The sequence below is a fragment of the Adiantum capillus-veneris genome, chromosome 8, assembly GCF_014529385.1.
Source record: "Adiantum capillus-veneris isolate H3 chromosome 8, ASM1452938v2, whole genome shotgun sequence".
In the NCBI taxonomy this organism is placed as follows: Eukaryota; Viridiplantae; Streptophyta; class Polypodiopsida; order Polypodiales; family Pteridaceae; genus Adiantum; species Adiantum capillus-veneris.
In genome coordinates, this window is record NC_140938.1 from 25,297,582 (window position 1) to 25,317,597 (window position 20,016).

Below are 20,016 nucleotides of genomic sequence, written 5' to 3' on the forward strand. Positions count from 1 at the left end.
TGTCTTGGTCACCTGAGAGGTGATGTGGATGTGATATGAGATTTAGTAGATCACAACATCCATGAAAAGATCAACGCAGTATGGATGTGATAGCTAAATAAGTTACACTGATCATGATTCGCATCTAAGATCTCGACAGAAACAGTGATGTGAATGTTCGATGATTGTCGTCTCTGTGCAAGTGTTGGACATGTGTGGTCTAGTGCATCGGTACTTAGAGTCAGTGTCTACTGAACTAGTTTTTGTCCTATGTCTGTTTTGCAGGCGTAATCGAGGGTGATTACAATTCTTTCAAGAGGGGAGTATGTCACAAAGTGATGACGTGGCATGGCCAAAAAGACAGAGCCTGAAGGGGCCAAAACCCTTGTGAAAGAAGCAGAATAACTTTTTACCAACTTGCAGATATGGCCGAGGGGCCCAAAAAGGGTTAGGTTTAAACCTAACCTATCCCAACTTATGGAACCCGGTCGAGGGGCCTAAAACCTTGTAAAATATTGCATGAACCCCCTTTTGCATAAAAAGTGCTAACGTAGCCGGCTGTACAAACGCTCGCGATTTGCGGACGGGCAACCATGGGACACTTGCTTTTGAAGCCTGGAGCTTTTGGGCATCGGTGCTTTTCATGTAACTACTTTTGAGTTTGGCCAAGGGCCTTCATAAGCGTGTCCAGGGCCTCATTTCGGCTCTGATTTTCTTGGGGAGCACTGAGAGAAGGAGACCCCTCCGACATTGTACTTTGAGAAGCATAAGAATAAAGAAATACCAAGAAGGGGTGCCCGTCTTTTGGGCCAGTGCGTCTAGATGCGGAACTCCGCTGTGCCATGTCGTCTCTCCTCTTCTCTCTTTCTCTATTTTTAAGTTCTATTCAATCGTTTCCAATATTTCTCATGTGTGTTGCTGTAGATCTTTGGCTTGAAGTGTCCAAGTCTATTACAGTCTATTCTTTCAGTTGGCACGTGGTGTTGTCTTGTTACAGTGAAGTGGTTAGAGCTCCAGTACATGATCCTTTTGGTGAGCATTGCTAGCTTGAGATAAAGTACAAGATCAAGAACTACACACCTTTGATCCTTAATCAAGACAAAACTCTCTCTCTACAGCTAGCAAAGATATTGAAAATAGATGAGTTTGCAAAAGGAAATATACCTTCATATGGTCAGAATAGTCTGATGTTAGGTGCAGCGGAATGATTGTTGCGCTTTGCTCAAGATGAGTGCTCCGAATTGTGCTCAAGGTTCCTTTTTGTTCTTATGGAAGGGAGAGCCTTCCGTTCTTAATGAGAGAATGCTATGATCACAAACAAAGTGAATGGACACTGTGTGTGCAAGTGTATGAGACTGAGAGATAGAGAGAGAAGAGAGATACGACACCAGAGACATTGTAAAACCCTCCTCCGAAGGCCCCACTCTCGTCGGCGAGAGTGGTCTACTTATGATTGCACAAAGTGGTACAATGCGTATGCAATGGACTGATGCAACTTGGGACTATGCCGATGACGACGACGGTGATGACGACAACGACTTTAGGGCTGAAATCTGTGGTCTTCTAACTGCTGAATTTGGGGACTGTTTCGGTGGCTAAAAATGACTGTTTTGGCTGAAAATGGGGGATCTCTACAATGCTTCAAGGGGTTAATCTGCTACTGTGTCTAATGCTGAAAATGTTGTTGCAAGTGCTTCATCAAAGGCTGAAAATGAAAACGCTGCACCAAATGAAAAACGCTAGCAAAAACCCAAGCTTGCCTGAAGAGTTCCGGCGATGGAAAATGTAAAAACGTTAGGTATTCTGGTACTGCTGCTAGCGATCTGCAACGCCAGGGCTTGGAGGGCTTCCGGCGATGATGCAGACTAAAAACGCTGGCTGATGTGTATGGCGAGGATGGAGACCCAAAAACGCCAATGGTCCTGCTGGGGTTCTACGGAGAAGGTGCCTGTTGAGTATGTGCTCCTGCTGCCTCTTTTGCAGGAAAGTGCTAACTTGGGTTTGCTTATATCTTAACTTAGCAAAATTGCCCTACCTACTTTTGTTGGGAAGTCACTTAAAACTAATAAGTGAAAATACCAAAAATAGGGAAAATAGGCTAAATGTACTGGAAAATTCCCTTGACTGAATCTGATGGATTCTGAAGGGAATACTGATGATCATGCTGTGTGCAACCAGAGGATATGTATCTATGCTAAGTGACTGGGCATGCACTGTCTACGAATAGACTCACAAAAGTGCCAGATCACTTCTAATCTAGACTTGACTGGACTGACTGAACCCTGATCATGCTGTAGCTTGTCCACTGACACATAGGGTTGGATGTGTCACGTGACATCCCCTCCTTTTCAAAGTGAGGTACTGGTACCGAACTGTATGGCGTCGAGGGAGATCGCCAAAAGCATCCGAAATCCTGGAAGGGACTCTTCGCCGGCCCATGCTGATGTGTGGGTTGTGCGGGACTTGAACTTCATAAAGGTCTGCAATGCTTGCTTCTTTGGGCCACGCCGAAAGCGACACAAAGTCTTCTGTGGCTCCTTCGATGCTTCAACTTCGTCTAGAGTCCTGCTTCTTTCGTCTTCAAGAATCTCCGTGGCTGAAAATTCCTGAAACCACTTCTAACACAAAAACATGAACATACCTATTCCATGTAAAGTGACTGGAAAAAATCTTGTCTTCTCGAAAGACTGTGTATGCAATGTAGATGAACATAGAGACGGAGTGACAACCCGTTCATCAAACACATCCAAACAATGAGATCGAATCTTTTCTGTGTGATCGAAATCAATCAACTGTGGCGCTGCTGCAAGTGCTTCATCAACGGCTGAAAATGAAAATGTTGCAGCAAATGAAAAACACTAGCAAAAGCGCTAGCTTGCCTGAAGAGTTCCGACGATGGAAACTGTAAAAACGCTAGGTATTCTGGTACTGCTGCTAGCGATCTGCAAATGCCAAGGCTTCGAGGGCTTCCGACGATGATGCAAACTGAAAACGCTGGCTGATGTGTATGGCGAGGATGGAGACCCAAAAACACCAATGGTCCTGCTGGGGTTCTGCGGAGAAGGTGCCTGTTGAGCAAGTGCTCCTGATGCCTCTTCTGCCAGAAAGTGCTAACTTGGGTTTGCTTATATATTAACTTAGCAAAATTGCCCTACCTACTTTTGTTGGGAAGTCACTTAAAAATAATCAGTGAAAATACCAAAAATAGGGAAAATAGGCTAAATGCACTGGAAAATTCCCTTGACTAAATCTGATGGATTCTGAAGGGAATATTGATGATCATGCTGTGTGCAACCAGAGGATATGCATCTATGCTAAGTGACTCGGCATGCACGGTCTACGAATAGACTCACAAAAGTGTCATATCACTTCTAATCTAGACTTGACTGGACTGACTGAACCCTGATCATGCTGTAGCTTGTACCCACTGACACATAGGGTTGGATGTGTCACGTGACATCTGAACTTACAAATTATAAGAGGGGATAAATCGCTCACAAAAATACAAAAGCAAGGGACACAAGAAAACAAAAAAAGAAAAAACTAAATCACTTTATTTGGTACTAAAAAAAACTAAATAAAACAAACCGTTACACTTAAAAATGCTTTTAGAAAAGAGAAGCAAAATAAGATACAACAACGTACTTGAATAAAAGTTGAAACTAGTACTAAACTTTAAGCTTACAAGGATAAGACATCTCAAAGACTTAATCCTAGAGATCAAACTCCACACAACAACTTCTAAGTGACAAATTCTTAAAACCTAAAGTAAGCTAAATACTAGAAATGAATACTACTAAGAACCTACCTAGAAGAGGCTAAATACAACCAAAGCAGTACAAAGTTCAAAACTTGACAATATGCAATCTCAACTTCGCTGCTTGTCCAAACACGAAGAATAAGATTATTACCTTTATCATGCTAGCCTGGACAACAACTTTGACATCCCTACTCACGTCATCAGTGTCACAAATGGGTGACGTGGCATGGCCCTGGACAGAGTGGCAACAGACCCCGGCACACACACACTCGCCCGCAAAAAGAGCTGACAGACTGCCGTACAGACTTCCAGAATTTCCGTTGTAAAATGCGCTGACAGGGTGACGTGGCACAGTGTATGAAAAATCGCGCTTTTTGTAGAGCTGATGATGTGGCAAAACGTACAGAATTCCTGATTTTGCGATGGCTGAAAAATTGGCAGCTTTTGGGAATAAGTTGCTTTATTTTTTTAGGCTTTTCACTTACTGCTTTTGGGGCTCTGCTTTTGGGCATCCCTTGTAACCAATAAATAAGTGGACAGGGCTTCACTTCTCAGGGGCATTGTTATGTCCCGCTCATAGGAGAGGGGATCTAGCCCAGATGCCGTCGGGATGGACGTCCAGAGTCCGGGCGGACGTAGTGTGAACACGGCCAGTGTGACCGGTCATTATTATAAAAGGGAGGCCAAGGCCTCATTTACAGTTATCGACCCCACTGGCAGTGCACCAGTGGTTAGCCCGCGAGGCTAGGAGTGCGCGAGGTCACCTCGAGGAGGTGAGGCCGGGTGGTATGGGACGCTCGGTCTTACAGGTGCACGCCTACGTCCTCGAACGCTGGCCCCAGCACGGGGGAGCTGCCGGATGGTGGCTATGGCCGGGTGGTTCATCCGACGCATATCTATAGGCGGTCCGTGTGGCCGGGAGATCCTATCTCCTCGTTCGTTTCATGGTATCAGAGCCGGCTTGGCTGCACGAAGGACCGTGAGCACACCTACGGAACGGTTCGGATTGGAAAACCTTGTGTTCGCGTGATTTTTTAGTGATTAAATTGCTGAAATTACTTAATTCTCTTCTCGGAAGCATGTTTGCAGGTAAATAATAAAGTTCGATTGCTGATTTTTGTAAAAAAACAGCAAATTGGCAGATGGGAGTGCTGGAAATTGAAAGATTTCCGATGAATTTACTGGTTTTCGATGAAAAGCAATGTATTTACCTTTCATTTGCTGTTTTTGTATTGCAATTCAGCATATGACATCTCTCTGTAAGTCTCTCTGTGTGAAGCACAGAGAGAGAGAGAGAGAGACCTCTCTCTTGTGATACCTGCACACAAGTGGGGGTAGAGGGCTTCTGTTGTAGCGTGGAGAGAAGCCGTGCTGGCCTCCAGCGTGGAGAGGTCGCTAGCCCATCTGGCCTCCAGCGTGAGTCGGGCACGCACATCCACATGCCAGGGAGGTGCGTTTTTTTCCCACCCGACAGTATCTGGGCGAGACAGCCTTCGTTTTTTTTCTTGCGCTGGCTTTTTTTCCACGCTATCCAATTTCCTTTCAACTTTAAAAGCACTATTTTAAAGTATGGCCAGGACTTTTTTTGAGTTTTTTAAGTTATGGTCTGAACCTGAGTTATTAAAAAAAAAAACTCCCTTACAGAGACTTCAAAGTTTGCAGAGACACTCATTTTTAAGCTCTCTACTTCTTTCTACTGCTCCTCCCTCTCACCCGCTCGCGCTCCCGCCATCACCTGCTCACCTTCACGCGCTATGGCCGACGCATGGAGCTCTTCGCACCTTCAACTTTTCGCGACCAAAAGTGCAAAAAAGGCTCGGTTTCGCGTGAATTTTCCAGTTTTTTCGCACACTTCGCCATGGATTCCTCCAGCTCGGATGTCCAACGTGACGACGCGCCGAGTAACATTCAAATTCCATTCACGCATGCTCTCTACACATGGATTACAAGCACTTTCCAGAGCTTTGACCAGCGTGTTACCGCTCTGGAAAACGCAAATGTTCAGACGAGCCTTGGCTTGGCCTCTCTCGAAGGGGTCGTACGGGGGCTCAGTTCCTGACTTTCTACTCTCAAAAATATGGCTCAATCGACGACCGCGCCTATTTCCGAGGGCGAAACCCATCTACAGCATTTGCGGACGCAGATTGCTGCTTTTGGGCGTTCGCAGGGTGGTCCGACTACCACAATTCTGTATAAAACTACAAATTTCTCAGGTGAAGAGGAGTGTACGGAATTGGCTGTAAATAATTGGTTGCACCAGTGGACCACATACTTTGATCTCCATGGGGAGCATGATGAACGGAGGATTCAGACGATTCCTCTTTATTTGCGCAGTAAGGCTCTTACCTGGTGGCGTGATATGACAGAAAAGCCTACGACGTGGGCTGATTTTTGCGTAAAATTCAAGAGGGATTTCGCCAAAATGGACCCTTTGAAAGCTTACGCCAAACTGCAGAGTCTTTCGATGAAAACTTTGTCTTTTGATAAGTATACGACACCTTTCAAAGAGGCGCTCACCTTCTGCAAGGTGGATTCCACACACGCCGAGCACATGTACTTGTTGGGGTTACATGAAGATTACCGTTGGGCCTTAATCAAGGACAAAGCCCCGACTGATGTCGAGGATGCAGTGGCAAAGGCCAGGACGTTCCATTTGATAAATGGAGCGAATTATGAGAAGAAAAGAATTGCACACCATCAATCCGGTGAGGGTGCTTCAAGGAAGCGACCCCGATTCCAACATAAGTCAATCACCGCCAAGATCTTCTCAGGAAAAGAAGAAAGCCAGAAATGCTTCAGTTGCTGATGCAGTGAAGAAGGGGGCTTGCTTCGAATGTGGCCAGACAGGCCACCAAATCAAGGATTGCCCTAAAAAGAAAACGACGCAGAAACCGCAAGGCCGTCCTTCGGTTCAGATTGATCTCAGGTAACTCTGATGTTGTTAAAGTTGAAATCCATCATTTAGCGCACAGTTCATACACAAATTGTACTTTTAGCACCAAAGTGTTTGGTAAGCACGATCTTCTCCGTTTCCCCAAAAAGATCAATGGTCATACTCCTTGATAATGGAAGCTCACACACTTTTGTGGATGCAAAATTGGTGCAGAAATTGAACCTGCGGACGCAGGACAGTGACCATGAGTATCGCGTGAAGATGGCTCGTGGCGTGGATACGGATGTATGGAATCGGATGGTTCCAGACTTGTCGCTCAAGCTGGCTGATTACAAAGAGAACCTGGATTTCCACATCATGCGCCTCGACACAGCAGATGTTATTTTAGGAATTCCATGGTTTTATGATAAACAAGACTCATTGTATATAGACTATGTACATCACTCTATTGTTTTTGTTAAGCAGAACATGCCTCATGTATCTGTGTCGCTTTGTAATCAGAAGTCTGTAAATAATGGTTTTGCAGTACCAGTTGTTACTGCTTTGGAAATGTATAAAGAAATAAAGTCTTTTGATGTTGACTTTTATCAATGTGTACCATCTGCTTGGTTTGATTCATTAGTCCTTGGTACTTCTGTCACTGAATTTCGTAAAAATGTTTCATGTTCTTCTGTTGAACTTGGGGATTCCGACGAATCCAACCTTATCCGAGAAATCATGATTGATTTCAAGGATGTTTTTCCTGATGATCTACCTCTTGGCTTGCCGCCTTCGGGAGGAGTAGATCATGGCATTGAGTTGGTGGCTGGTAGTCAGCCCTTCTCAAAGCAACCCTATCGGTTTAGTAAAACCGAGGAGGACGAGATTCAGCGACAGCTGAAGCTGAAAGATTATCTCGACGAGGGTTTTGTTCGGCCTAGCAAATCCCCGTGGGGAGCGCCAGTGCTACTTTCTCGAAAGAAGGATAACACTATGCGCTTCTGCATGGATTACAAGGGGTTGAATAAGCTCACTGTCAAGAACAAGTATCCGCTCCCGCGTATGGACGATCTAATAGATCAGCTCCATGGAGCGTGGTATTTTACGAAGATAGACCTGCGATCAGGCTATCATCAAATATGGATCAAACTGGAAGATATTCCTAAGACAGACTTCCATACGCGTTATGGTCATTACGAGTTTTTGGTCTTGCCTTTTGGTTTGACCAATGCTCCGGCTACGTTTCAGCGGATGATGAATGATCTGCTGAGACCATTTTTAGGCAACTTCGTTGTTGTATTTCTCGATGATATCTTGATCTACAGCCGAAGTTTGTTTGAGCACCTAGTGCATATACGTACTCTTCTCGAAGTACTGAGAACTGAGAAGCTTTACGCTAAGGCTTCTAAGTGTGAATTCTTTAAGAAAGAGCTTCTGTACTTGGGTCACATCATTACTCGCGATGGAATTCACGTCAACCCTGAAAAGTTGGATAAAGTGCGAAATTGGCCCATTCTGAAGAATGTGCGCCAAGTAAAGTCCTTTTTAGGCTTTACACTGGATTCTTTCGCAAGTTCATCAAGGATTACTCTAAAGTTGCCGCTCCGCTTACGCAACTTTTAAAAGGAGGGGTGAAAGGACCGAAGACTTCGGGTCCTCGTCGTAAAGGTAATCCCCCTGTTGTCTGGAATGAGCGTCTCGACGAGAGCTTTCGGACACTGAAGCACTTGGTGACTACCGCGCCAATATTGCACATTGTGGATCCTAGCAAACCGTTGTGGTTGAAACGGATGCTAGTGATTATGCTATTGGTGCGGCGTTATACCAGGATGGACGTCCTGTTGCGTTTGAAAGTAAGAAGCTTTCTGACGCTGAGATGCGTTATCCAACGTACGAAAAAGAGCTTTATGCCGTAGTCCACGCCTTGAGGAAATGGCGGCACTACTTGTATGGCTCTACGTTTGTTGCATGGAAAGATCATCATTCCTTGCGCTATATCTGTGATCAGGGTGATCTCAGAGGCCGGAAGGCTAGATGGGTTGAGCTTATGCAAGAGTTTGACTTTGAGATCCGTTATAGAAAAGGATCCGGCAATCGAGTTGCCAATGCGCTCAGTAGGATTCCTGAGGTCAATGCCTTGTCTATGGCTGAAATCTCGACGGATTTCTATCTCTCTCTCTGAGGGCTATGTCGTTCCGATGGCCATTTTGGCAAGATATGGAACGAGGTCGAAGCAGGGCGTGACTCGCATACAGGCTTGGGTGATCCGGAGACCCAAGTGAGTCATGCTGGAGAGACGAGACAGCGACAATATTCCATTAGAGGTGGACTATTGTTCAGAAATGGTAAAGTCTGCGTGCCGGAAATCGATGAGATTCGACAAAAGATTTTGTGCGAATGCCACGATGTTCCTAGCGTTGGGCACCCAGGCATCCAGAGAACTTTGGCTTTGGTCAAGCGATATTTCTATTGGCCAAGGATGCGCTCTTACATAGAGAGCTATGTGAAGAGATGCGCTCAGTGTTAGGTCAATAAGGCCGAGCGCCTTATGAAAGCTGGCCTACTACACCCATTGGAAATCCCAGATGCCAAGTGGCAAAGTATTTCCATGGATTTCATCGTTGGTTTGCTTAATACTAGTCGAGGCAATGACGCTATTTGGGTTGTGGTCGATAGACTCACAAAAATGGCGAAGTTTATACCAACGAAGTCGACAGGAAAAAGCCATGAATTGGCGGTTTTATTTGTTGATCAGCTTTATAACATGTATGGTCTCCCAGAAGATATCGTCAGTGATCGTGATACTAAGTTCACTGGCCGATTTTGGCGAGATGTCTTTGCTCACCTTCAGACGAAGTTGAGTATGTCGTCTTCTGACCGTCCTGAGTCCGACGGACAAACTGAGAGGATGAATCAGACGTTAGAGGACATGTTGAGAGCCTATGTCTCTCACAGGCAATCTAATTGGGAAAGGTATCTTCCACGTTAGAGTTTGCCTATAATAGTGGCAAGCATTCTGCTACTGGATTTAGCCCGTTCATGTTGATGTATGGATTTGAGCCTAAATCCCCAATTGCTATTGGCTTAGAGAAAGTCAAGGAACGCCAAGCTCGTGATTTCCTGTATGACATGCAGAAAATGCTTGAATTGGCTAAGGATAGTATAAGAACGGCTCGTGATCGAGTCACTACTTATGCTAATCAAAAGAGGTCTCCAAGGACTCTAGATGTGGGACAATGGGTCTATCTGAAGATACGCAAGGATTCCAAGACTATGCGAACAGGAAAGCATTATAAGCTTTCAGCTAGATATTGTGGTCCGTTCTTGATCACAAAGAAAATTGGCCAAGTTGCCTACAAACTGGCTCTTCCTTCGGATGTTAGTGTACATCCAATGTTTCATGTCAGCCGCCTTAAAGTGAAATTGGGCGAAGCCGACGTTGTTGTGCCTATCGAGGAAAATGTATGGCAAGATACGCAAACTGAGTATATTCCTCGAGAACCAGAAGCAGTTTTAGACCATCGTACCCGTCATTCGCGCCAAAAGGCTTATGACGAGTACTTAATTAAATGGAAGGGTCAATCTGAAAGGTTTGCTACTTGGGAACCTGTTAGAGCTTTGAAGGCTCAGTATCCCCACTTCATTGATGAGGACATCAATGGTTCTTAAGGGGGGGAGTATGTTATGTCCCGCTCATAGGAGAGGGGATCTAGCCCAGATGCCGTTGGGATGGGCGTCCAGTGTTCGGGCGGATGTAGTGTGAACACGGCCAATGTGGCTGGCCATTATTATAAAAGGGAGGCCAAGGCCTCATTTACAGTTATCGACCCCACTGGCAGAGTGCCAATGGTTAGCCCGCGAGGCTAGGAGTGCGCGAGGTCACCTCGAGGAGGTGAGGCCGGGTGGTATGGGACGCTCGGTCTTACAGGTGCACGCCTACGTCCTCGGACGCTAGCCTCAGCACGGGGGAGCTGCCGGATGGTGGCTATGGTCGGGTGGTTCGTCCGACGCATATCTATAGGCGGTCTGTGTGGCCGGGAGATCCTATCTCCTCATTCGTTTCAGGCATCTGGACGCAGAGTCTGAGAGTGAGCACCCTCCCACTCTCTTGTACTTTGAACACAGATTAATACAAAAAGAAATACCCAAAGGGGCGCCAGTCTTTGGGGCCAATATCTCTAGGCACGGAACTACGCCGGGCCGTGTCGAATCAAGTGTGAATTGTGAACTTTTTTGAAGTGAACTGTTTTGAAGTGAATCTGTGTTGTGTCGCGGTATCCAAGTTTGTTACAGTGGTATGAGAGCGCCGCCGATTTCTCTTCTACCGGGAAATCCGATCCTTTTCTCGCGACACTCATGGATTCCAACAAAGAACATTCAACTTCTTCTGCATCTGGGGATGCGGGAAGAGATCACAAGAAGATTCTCACGAAGAGTACGGCCCACCTGGGCCTACTCAAGCAGAGATTGAAGAGATGGAACGTCGACAATTGGTTAACAACGCAACAAAGATGATGATCAACATTGCGAAGGATCCGAAATTTGCAAAATTTTTGACTCAAACATCCTTCAAAGAAATGTACACCCAATGGCAGAAGGCCACAGAGCCACCCATCAAACCGGCACTCAAGAAACCTCATGCTTCGAGGATGTTTACAGAGCAAGAATTGGAAGAGGTGGTTGATACACGGATTAGTCAGCTTTTTGACACGAACAACAATGCCAAAAAACACGACAAAAAGCAAAAGAAAGAAACCAACTTCCCGGGTTATTTGGGTCGTCAATCTACCTTTGCATCGGCAAGAAAGCAAAAGAAGCGTGTGCAGTTTGAAGGGGTATCCAATTCTTCTTCTTCTTCTTCTTCTTTTGACAGTTCTTCTAGCTCTTCTAACTCAAGCGAAGAAGACAAGAAAGCAAAAAAGCAAAGCAAAAAGCAAAGCTTCGGAAAAGGCAAGAAAAGGGCAAAGAAGCCTAAGTTTCGCCCAGTTTCTGACAGTTCTACAGAGGACTCGTCCTCGATAGTTCGGATTCCGACAATCACAAATTTTACGCAAAGAAGAAGCATTTCCATAAAGCCAACCAGTATGACTTCCTTGAAGATAAAAGCAAGAAAGTTACAGAATTTAAAGGTGGACAGTCAATTAAGTTTGACACTTTTTCTGGATTCCGAGATGCTTCGAGGGCTTTGGCCTTCATACAGCAGTTTGACATAGCTTTCTCTGGAGAGCATTACTCAGAGCACTCCAAGATTCGGAGGGCTACCTCCTTCTTCAAGGGAAATGCTCGAAGATGGTGGTCCACGAACAAGGAAGAGGCAGTTAAATGACTGAAATTCAAAAGGCTTTTTATTTCTTCTTGGCTGACTCGGGAGTACGAACGAGTACAAACTGCTTAAAATCATCTTCGAATGACCAAGAGAGATTCTTTGGACGCGTATTGCGGGAGATTTTGGAGCTCTTTTCTACCAACTTCTTCATTTAAGAAGATCTAGTTTAAAGAACAGATTGAGCGGTTTTGCTGCGGACTTCCTACAGAGATCCGAGATCACTGCTTAGAACAAAAGTCAGATTCTATTCAAGGATGGGTCATGCGAAACGGGGTTTTGCCATACATTCAAGCAATTTGACTTACCCCACAGATGAGATCATGACTCAGAGAACCGAACACACTTCTAATAATGAAAGTAGAAAGAAGAAGAGCCCCCAAGAAAAGAAAGATAAGGATTCACGACACCGGCTCACTCTTCGAGAGAGGGCCAACTACATCAAAGAGGGGAAGTGTTTTGGATGCGGGGAACATGGGCATATCTCCGCGAAGTGCCCTAAAAAGGCACAGCAAGAACAGAATGAAGAAAGGCCAGAGAGTTCGAAAGCAGCTTAGGAACGTGGACGAAAAGGCAAGATGAAAGCAGGACTGGTTCCAGATTGCATGAGTACTGACCCAAGCACAATTGATGAAAGTACAGAACTTTGCCGAGCTTGAGGCAAAGTGAAAGACCAAGAACCCTGATTTTCTTTGATGGAGGATCCAAGGCCAACTTCATTTCACCTGAATTGGCAGCATGGCTCGAGATTACACCCGATCGGATGGGACCACAAGCAGAGGCAGTTCTAGCGGCACCCGACAGGGACGTGGCCATTACACCTGTCAATGGCAAACTTCGGTTGCATTGTCAGGGGTATTTGGGGCACGAGGACTTCTACATAATGCCCTTGGAAGATAGTGATGTCCTCCTCGGAGTCCCTTGGTACCATAAGAACAACACCATGGTTGATTATCGGGCGAAGAAAGCGACACTAACTACTGAAAAGGGCCGAAACATTGTACTTGATGTGAAAGTGAAGGGCAAGTTTGTCCCTATTGTATCGGCTTCGGCCGTTTCGAAATTAATGAAATCCAGTTTGTTTGTTTACTCGATCTTTTTGGAAGAGTTGAATGATGAACGTAGGACAAATATGTTTGAACTTGATAAAGAACGCCAAGATTTTCTCCACACTCATCCCGATTGCTTTTCTGAGGGCCTGCTAGGCGAGTTGCTACCAACTCGTCCTGAGGATCATACCATTGATTTGATAACCTCGAAGCACACCACCGAACCGGCCACCTTATCGTGTGAGCCGAGCCCAGAATGACGAGATTATGAACCAAGTGAAAGACCTCTTGGAAACGGGTCTTATCCAGCCGAGTACTTCACCTTACTCCTCTCCGGTGTTGTTGGTTTTGAAGAAAGACGGATCTTGGAGAATGTGCATTGATTATAGAGCTCTCAATAAAATCACCATCAAGAACACATTTCCGATTCCTAGGATCAATGATATTCTTGACCGACTACAGGGATCCTCTTGTTTCAGCAGGATCGATTTGAAGAGTGGATATCATCAGATCCGAATCGCGTCAGGAGATGTCTACAAGACAGCTTTTCGGACGACCTTCGGTTTATTTGAATTTTTGGTGATGCCTTTTGGCCTTACGAATGCTCCAGTGACCTTTAACCAAATGGTGGACAAGATTTTCAGAGAGTACAGATCTTTTGTTGGCATTTTCTTTGATGACATTGTTGTCTTCTCCAAGGATGAGGCGGAACATAGAGAACATCTGCTACAGGTCTTTCAGGCATTGCGAGATCACAAGTTGGTGATCAATGCAAAGAAAAGTGAAATTTTTCTTATCAGAGATACACTTTTTAGGACACATCGTCTCAACAACAGGAGTGCAGATGGACCCGGCCAAGATTGACATTATACGTGATTGGCCCGATTTGAAGAATGTCCATGAAGTTAGAAGCTTCTTGGGCTTATGTTCTTACTACCAACGGTTCATTAGAAATTTTGCAGAGGTTGCTTCCCCTTTGCATATTTTGACACAGAAAGGAGTCCCTTTCTCGTGGGGACCCACAGAGGTGAATGCCTTTCAGACATTAAAAGAAAAATTGACTACAGGACCAGTTTTGACTTTGCCGGATTTGCAAAAGTCGTTCGAAGTATATTGTGATGCTTGCAATCGTAGTCTGGGTGCGGTCTTAATGCAAGAAGGCCATGTCATTGCCTATGAGAGCTGATTGTTTTCGAGGCCGGGATTGACAGCACAGATATATGAGAAAGAGCTTTGGCGGTTATCCATGCTCTTACTCAATGGCGACATTACCTACTCGGAGCCGATTTTACATCTTCACAGATCACCAGAGTTTACGCTACTTCTTGTCACAGAAGCAGCTATCGGAAAAACAGATGCAGTGGGCGAACATCTTGTCACAGTTTCACTTCCATATTGTCCATGTGCAAGGAGAGAAGAACTTGGCGGCAGATGCTTTGTCCCGGAAGCCGGTGGTCTTGGCTATTTCCGCGATACATCATAGAAGCTTCGAGAACATGGTCGATCAGTACGCCACAGATCTAGATTTTGCAAATGTATTCGGTCGAATACAAAATGGGGAGGTAGTAGCGGGATATTCCATTCAGGATGGCTACTTGACGAAGAAAACGATGTTGTGCGTTACACAGCCGTTGAGGGAAAAGGTTCTAACCGAATGCCACTGTCCACCATTTACAGGTCACCGCAGCATTGATACCACCTTGAAAGGTGTGGAGCGATACTTCTTTTGGCCAAGACTCAAGAAGGACGTGGACGATTTTGTACGCAGTTACTTGGTATGCCAGAAGGTCAAGTTTGACAGGCATAAAGCACAGGGATTGTTACAGCCTTTATCCATTCCCACCCGCCCCTGGTAAAGTATTGCTATGGATTTCATTTTTGATCTCCCGAAGACACAGAGTGGGCATGATGGTATCTGGACTGTGTAACAAACTTGGACACTCCAAGTCAAGATTCTATCGCAGCAAAGTAGAGATTCACTTCAAAACAATTCACAGTTCACACTTGATTCAACACGGCCCGGCGGAGTTCCGTGCTTAGAGATATTGGCCCCAAAGACTCACGCCCCTTTCGGTATTTCTTTTTGTATTAATCTGAGTTCAAAGTACAAGAGAGTGGGAGGGTTCTCACTCTCACACTATGCGTCCAGATGCTCCAAGAAGTGAGAACCCTCCCACTCTCTTGTACTTTGAACTCAGATTAATACAAGAAGAAATACCGAAAGGGACGCCAATCTTTGGGGCCAATATCTCTAGGCACGGAACTCCGTCGGGCCGTGTCGAATCAAGTGTGAATTGTGAACTCTTTTGAAGTGAATCTCTGCTATGTCGCGGTAGAATCTGACTTGGAGTGTCCAAGTTTGTTACAGATGCTCTGAGAAGTGAGGGCCCTACCCACTTATTTATAGGTTACAAGGGATGCCCAAAAGCTTCTCAACACAAAAGCTTCTAAACTAAAGCAGTTAAACCAAAAGCTTCTCAAATCAGCCAGCATAAAATCAGCCAGCGTAAAAGCAAAAATTTCCATACAGCATCAACGTAAAAAGCGGAAATCCGTACGCTCTGCACGTTAGCAAGTCAGCAGGATTTGCAGCGGAAAATTCAGGCTTGCCGTACAGCTACCACGTGTAACTGCCGCCGCATTTTACGAGATTGCACCCTGCTGCTTGTGTGTCCGGGCATGCCACCACCAGTTGTCACAAACTGTTATTAACAGATTTAGCAAGAAAGCTCATTTCATTCCAGTGAAGAAAACAGTCAAGCCAGATCACTTAGCCAGACTGTTCATTGCTCAGATATTCAGATTACATGACATGCCTGAGACAAATGTTTCTGACAGAGATCCCCAATTCACAAGTTTGTTTTGGAAGGCTATTTGGGAGAACATTGGCACACGGTTGCAGTTCTCGTCATCTTTCCATCCGCAGACAGATGGGCAATCTGAGATTGCAAATTCAATCGTGCTTGATTTATTGAAGTCTTACATTTCGGATCGGAAGACTCAATGGGACAAGTTTTTGCCTTTGGTGGAATTTGCCTACAATAACACGATTCACTCTTCGACAAGGAAGGTACTGGTCGGCTTTATAAATCTTAGCTTTCGTGCTTAAGAAGGGTGGAACCTTCGAATAATCTCAAATGGCGCACGAGAGACTTGGACACTACTTTTGCCAAGGTCCGGGAGGCTTTAGAGAAATCTCAGGAAAGACACAAGAAGGCAGCAGATTGACACCGTCGCGATTTGAAATTAAAGAAAGATGATTGGGTGCTCTTTACATTTTGACAAGGCACGCTTAAGAAAGCAAAAGGGAAAGGAGCGGCTTTTTCCAAAGCTTAGCATGAGATGCTATGGACCTTTCCAGATGAAAGAAAAGATAAATGATGTCTCCTTTAGACTCAAGTTGCCTGATACTTGGAGAATTCACAATGCTTTTCATGTGAGTCTCTTGAAGTCTTTTAAAAGCGATGTGCCCGATGATGGGGAGCCAGATGAGCAAGCCGAAGTGGAGGAAAGCGAGGAGATACTCGTTCCAAAACAGATACTGGCACATAAAGATAGAAAGATAAAAGGTAAAGTGATAAGGCAGTTCTTGGTTAAATTCAAGAACTATCCCGCATTGGATGCGAAGTGGATGGAGGAGGAGGACCTAGCAGATACTCCTCAGATTGTGGAACTTTACCTTGAAGCATTCGGTTTAGCATAGTCTACACCAATAGATTCCCGATTTCAACATGGGCGAATCTAGTGCAGTGGGTATGCACAAGAGGGGAGTCACTCCACTCCTTTGTCGACAGATTGCCCCGATACTTTGATTTGATATAGTCACTGATGTCCCTTTGGGTTTCAGGGATACTACTGAGCTGACAGTATTCTGTTGTATGACTTTATAAACTGGAATTCCCGATAATGAAAATGATACTGATTGATCTGTCCTTGACTTGTTTGAGTGCAGGAACTGATAGACGAAATGACTGCAGCATTTCGGTCGCCGTAAAACGCGCTGACAGTGTGACGTGGCACAGTGTACAGAAATCCCGCTTTTTGCGGAGCTGATGACGTGGCAAAATGTACGAAATTCCTGATTTTGCGCTGGCTGAAAATTGGCAGCTTTTGGGAATAAGTTGCTTTATTTTTTAAGGCTTTTCACTTACGGCTTTTGGAGCTCTGCTTTTGGGCATCCATTGTAACCAATAAAGAAGTGGGCAGGGCTTCACTTCTCGGGGGCATCTGAACGCAAAGTCTGAGAGTGAGCACCCTCCCACTCTCTTGTACTTTGAACACAGATTAATACAAAAAGAAATACCGAAAGGGGCGCCACTCTTTGGGGCCAATATCTCTAGGCACAGAACTACGCCGGGCCGTGTCGAATCAAGTGTGAATTGTAAACTTTTTTGAAGTGATCTCTGCTGTGTTGCAGTAGAATCTTGACTTGGGAGTGTCCAAGTTTGTTACAGTCAATGCCCACGAGTAGGTGCAGATTTGTATAGAGGTCATTCATGCTTTAAACGTACTCTATTAAACCAACAAAGTGAGTTTCTATCACCCTCCAGAGGTGTTGGGCATACTCAGCCATGATAAAGGCTAGCATTTGTCAAGTAAGAACAAAAAATAGTGTGTTACTAAGTCAAACAATAAGTGGACTTATAAGCTTCTTGAACAGGAAGAAGCATTGAAAATAAACTCAGTACGATGCAAAATGAAAAAATGTTTTTCATGATTCTTTTGAATGAGTATCCTTTCTCAACGAGTAAAGAAAAAAGATGGCACGACTGAACAACAAATGCAAACATAGACGAGAAAAACTAAATAACTGAGAACAAATGACACCATATTTAGCGAAAGAGAGATGTTCGAAGAAATGTGAGGCACACGGATGTTGGCATATTCCGGTGCAAGGTGTTTATCATAGATGTCTACTTCCAAACCCAAGGGACTTTGAAATATCTTGAGGTCTAAAAAAGGCATAGAACTCCTTCAGATAAATTCCTCCACCTACAGAACTCGAATCCAAGTACATAAAAACTTGAATCCAAGTACATAAAAACTTGAAAGAAGAAACGTCATCCTACATTGCATGACTTGTGCAAAAATATTGGGCAAGAGTTAGCAAGAACAAGACGCTCCATAAAATCAAAGTCATGCGTAGAAAGATAGAAATTGACAAGAAAAACAGCACAATTAGAGCCCACAGGGATACCAATTCTTCGCTTAAAAAGGACGGTTTTTACCATAAATTATCCAAAAGAAAATCCAACCAAGATATGATGTCAATGTCATCTACAGTTCTGGTGAATCTCTTTTTCTCTTTGTTTATGTTTACATTCTTAATTTTTAACCATAAGAAGTCACACAATTGAAGCATAAATGGCTAACAGCACTTGCAGTTCCACACTACCATTGATGGGCTCTCTTCGCTTCTTATGCCATTGTTTCCCAAGTATGATGCCTCCTAAATTGCCATATCATTTTCACCGATAGAAATAAAGAGATTCCTAAAAATGAGATATAATGGCAAATCTTCTTCTGTTATATGTGCATGTGCTATTTCTAAATCTCTCCCTTTAACAAGAAACACTTGACTTTTTAGAAGATCCTAGGATCCTATCGCTCGAGAGGCTTGAAAACCAGGAGATTCACCTTACTCTGGGATCCTTACCAACACAGTAAACCTCAATAAGATGAGCTTCGGTCATGAATAGGTTTCCTATCAACAAGATATCGGATTGACTTCAAGGATCTGCTTGTTTCAACAGTTTTGTCATGAACAGTGTCGATCATCTAATCCACATCATCAAACTAGGAATGTGATTGCTTTCTGAACAACTTTTGACTTGTATCGATTTCTAGTCATGCCCTTCAGGTGTCCTCCCATCTACCCCAAGAATGGACCCATACGTTGCAAAAATACGTATATAAAAACTAAAAAGTAATCAAATGGTTCATTAACATGTACAGCCTGCGATATCTGCCTGCACACTAAACAACATAAAGGAGAGAAAGAGGTGTAAAACATCCTCACACTTACATTGTCAGCTTGAATGCATAATGTGCACTTCTTTCTGATTTTTCTTGACTTGCCTAATTTTCAAAATTTGTCTTATGAAACTCAATGAGAGCCTCAAGTTAAAAGCACGTTGTCATGCAACCAAGAAAATCTATGACAACTTATTGCCATCCCCCTCACTTGCTATTCAGATACACCACTTCAAGTTCAGGCGAAGTGAAATCACCCGATTGCTCAAAGTGAATACTTGAAAACATGACACGAACGTAAAAGATAGGTCGAAAGTACCTGAATCATTACAGGGGTTTCAGTAGCGAGGACCCGTCTGGCAAGACGAGAGGCGCCCGCCATGGTGTGATGCTGGAATTTTGATAAGGGTCCTCTCTCTCTCTCTTCGAGGTCTCTTGGGATAGTTTCCTAAGACTTCTCTCTGTCAAATGCCACGTCACGTAATCTGTTGACAAGTCAAGACAATGAGATTCACGTGCCCTTTTTGCGACCTATTTGTAATTTAATGAGGGATATAAGGTTATGGTCACGCGAAGCTTAGTTATCAGTTATAATAACTAAGCCAACTATGTCCAGACATAGCATTAAATGAATAAACTAAGCCTCTTGCATGGTCACACGAGGCTTAGTTATTCATTCATCCTCCCACTAACCCATGAACCTCACAACAATGCCAAAATTGGCATAGTTACAAAGGGTGGGCATAGTTATTCATTTGATGCTCCTTTTTGTGTGTGACCAAGAATGAGGCTTACGTATTTGTTCAAATAATTGATACCTAAGCCTCGCGTGACCATAGCCTAAGTAATGGTGATACTAGTTCAAAATGCAAGCTCCCCCATAGCAACCCATGCCTTACGTACAAACCACAAAGTATAATGGTCCACTTTCATTGTAGTTAAAGCTTCGCCAGAAATACTTGTGGTACACATCAATCATGAAAAACGTACTTGGGCCACCAGACTAGCCATCTTAAGCACAGAACATTGATCAGTATTCAAACATGACATCTCCAATTCA

At 44.3% G+C, this 20,016-nt stretch overlaps 1 protein-coding gene across 1 annotated transcript in view; it reads right to left on the bottom strand.

Moving 5' to 3' along the window:
- Nucleotides 1-19,428, bottom strand: part of LOC147451819 (Pyridoxal phosphate (PLP)-dependent transferases superfamily protein) — a 213,511-nt gene extending 194,083 nt beyond the window's left edge. Inside the window, exon 1 of the mRNA XM_086517685.1 lies at nt 19,276-19,428. Within this exon, the coding sequence (XP_086373811.1) occupies nt 19,276-19,338 (63 nt within the window). The 5' untranslated portion in view covers nt 19,339-19,428. The remainder of the gene's footprint in view (nt 1-19,275) is intronic.
- Nucleotides 19,429-20,016: the final 588 nt, after the last annotated feature.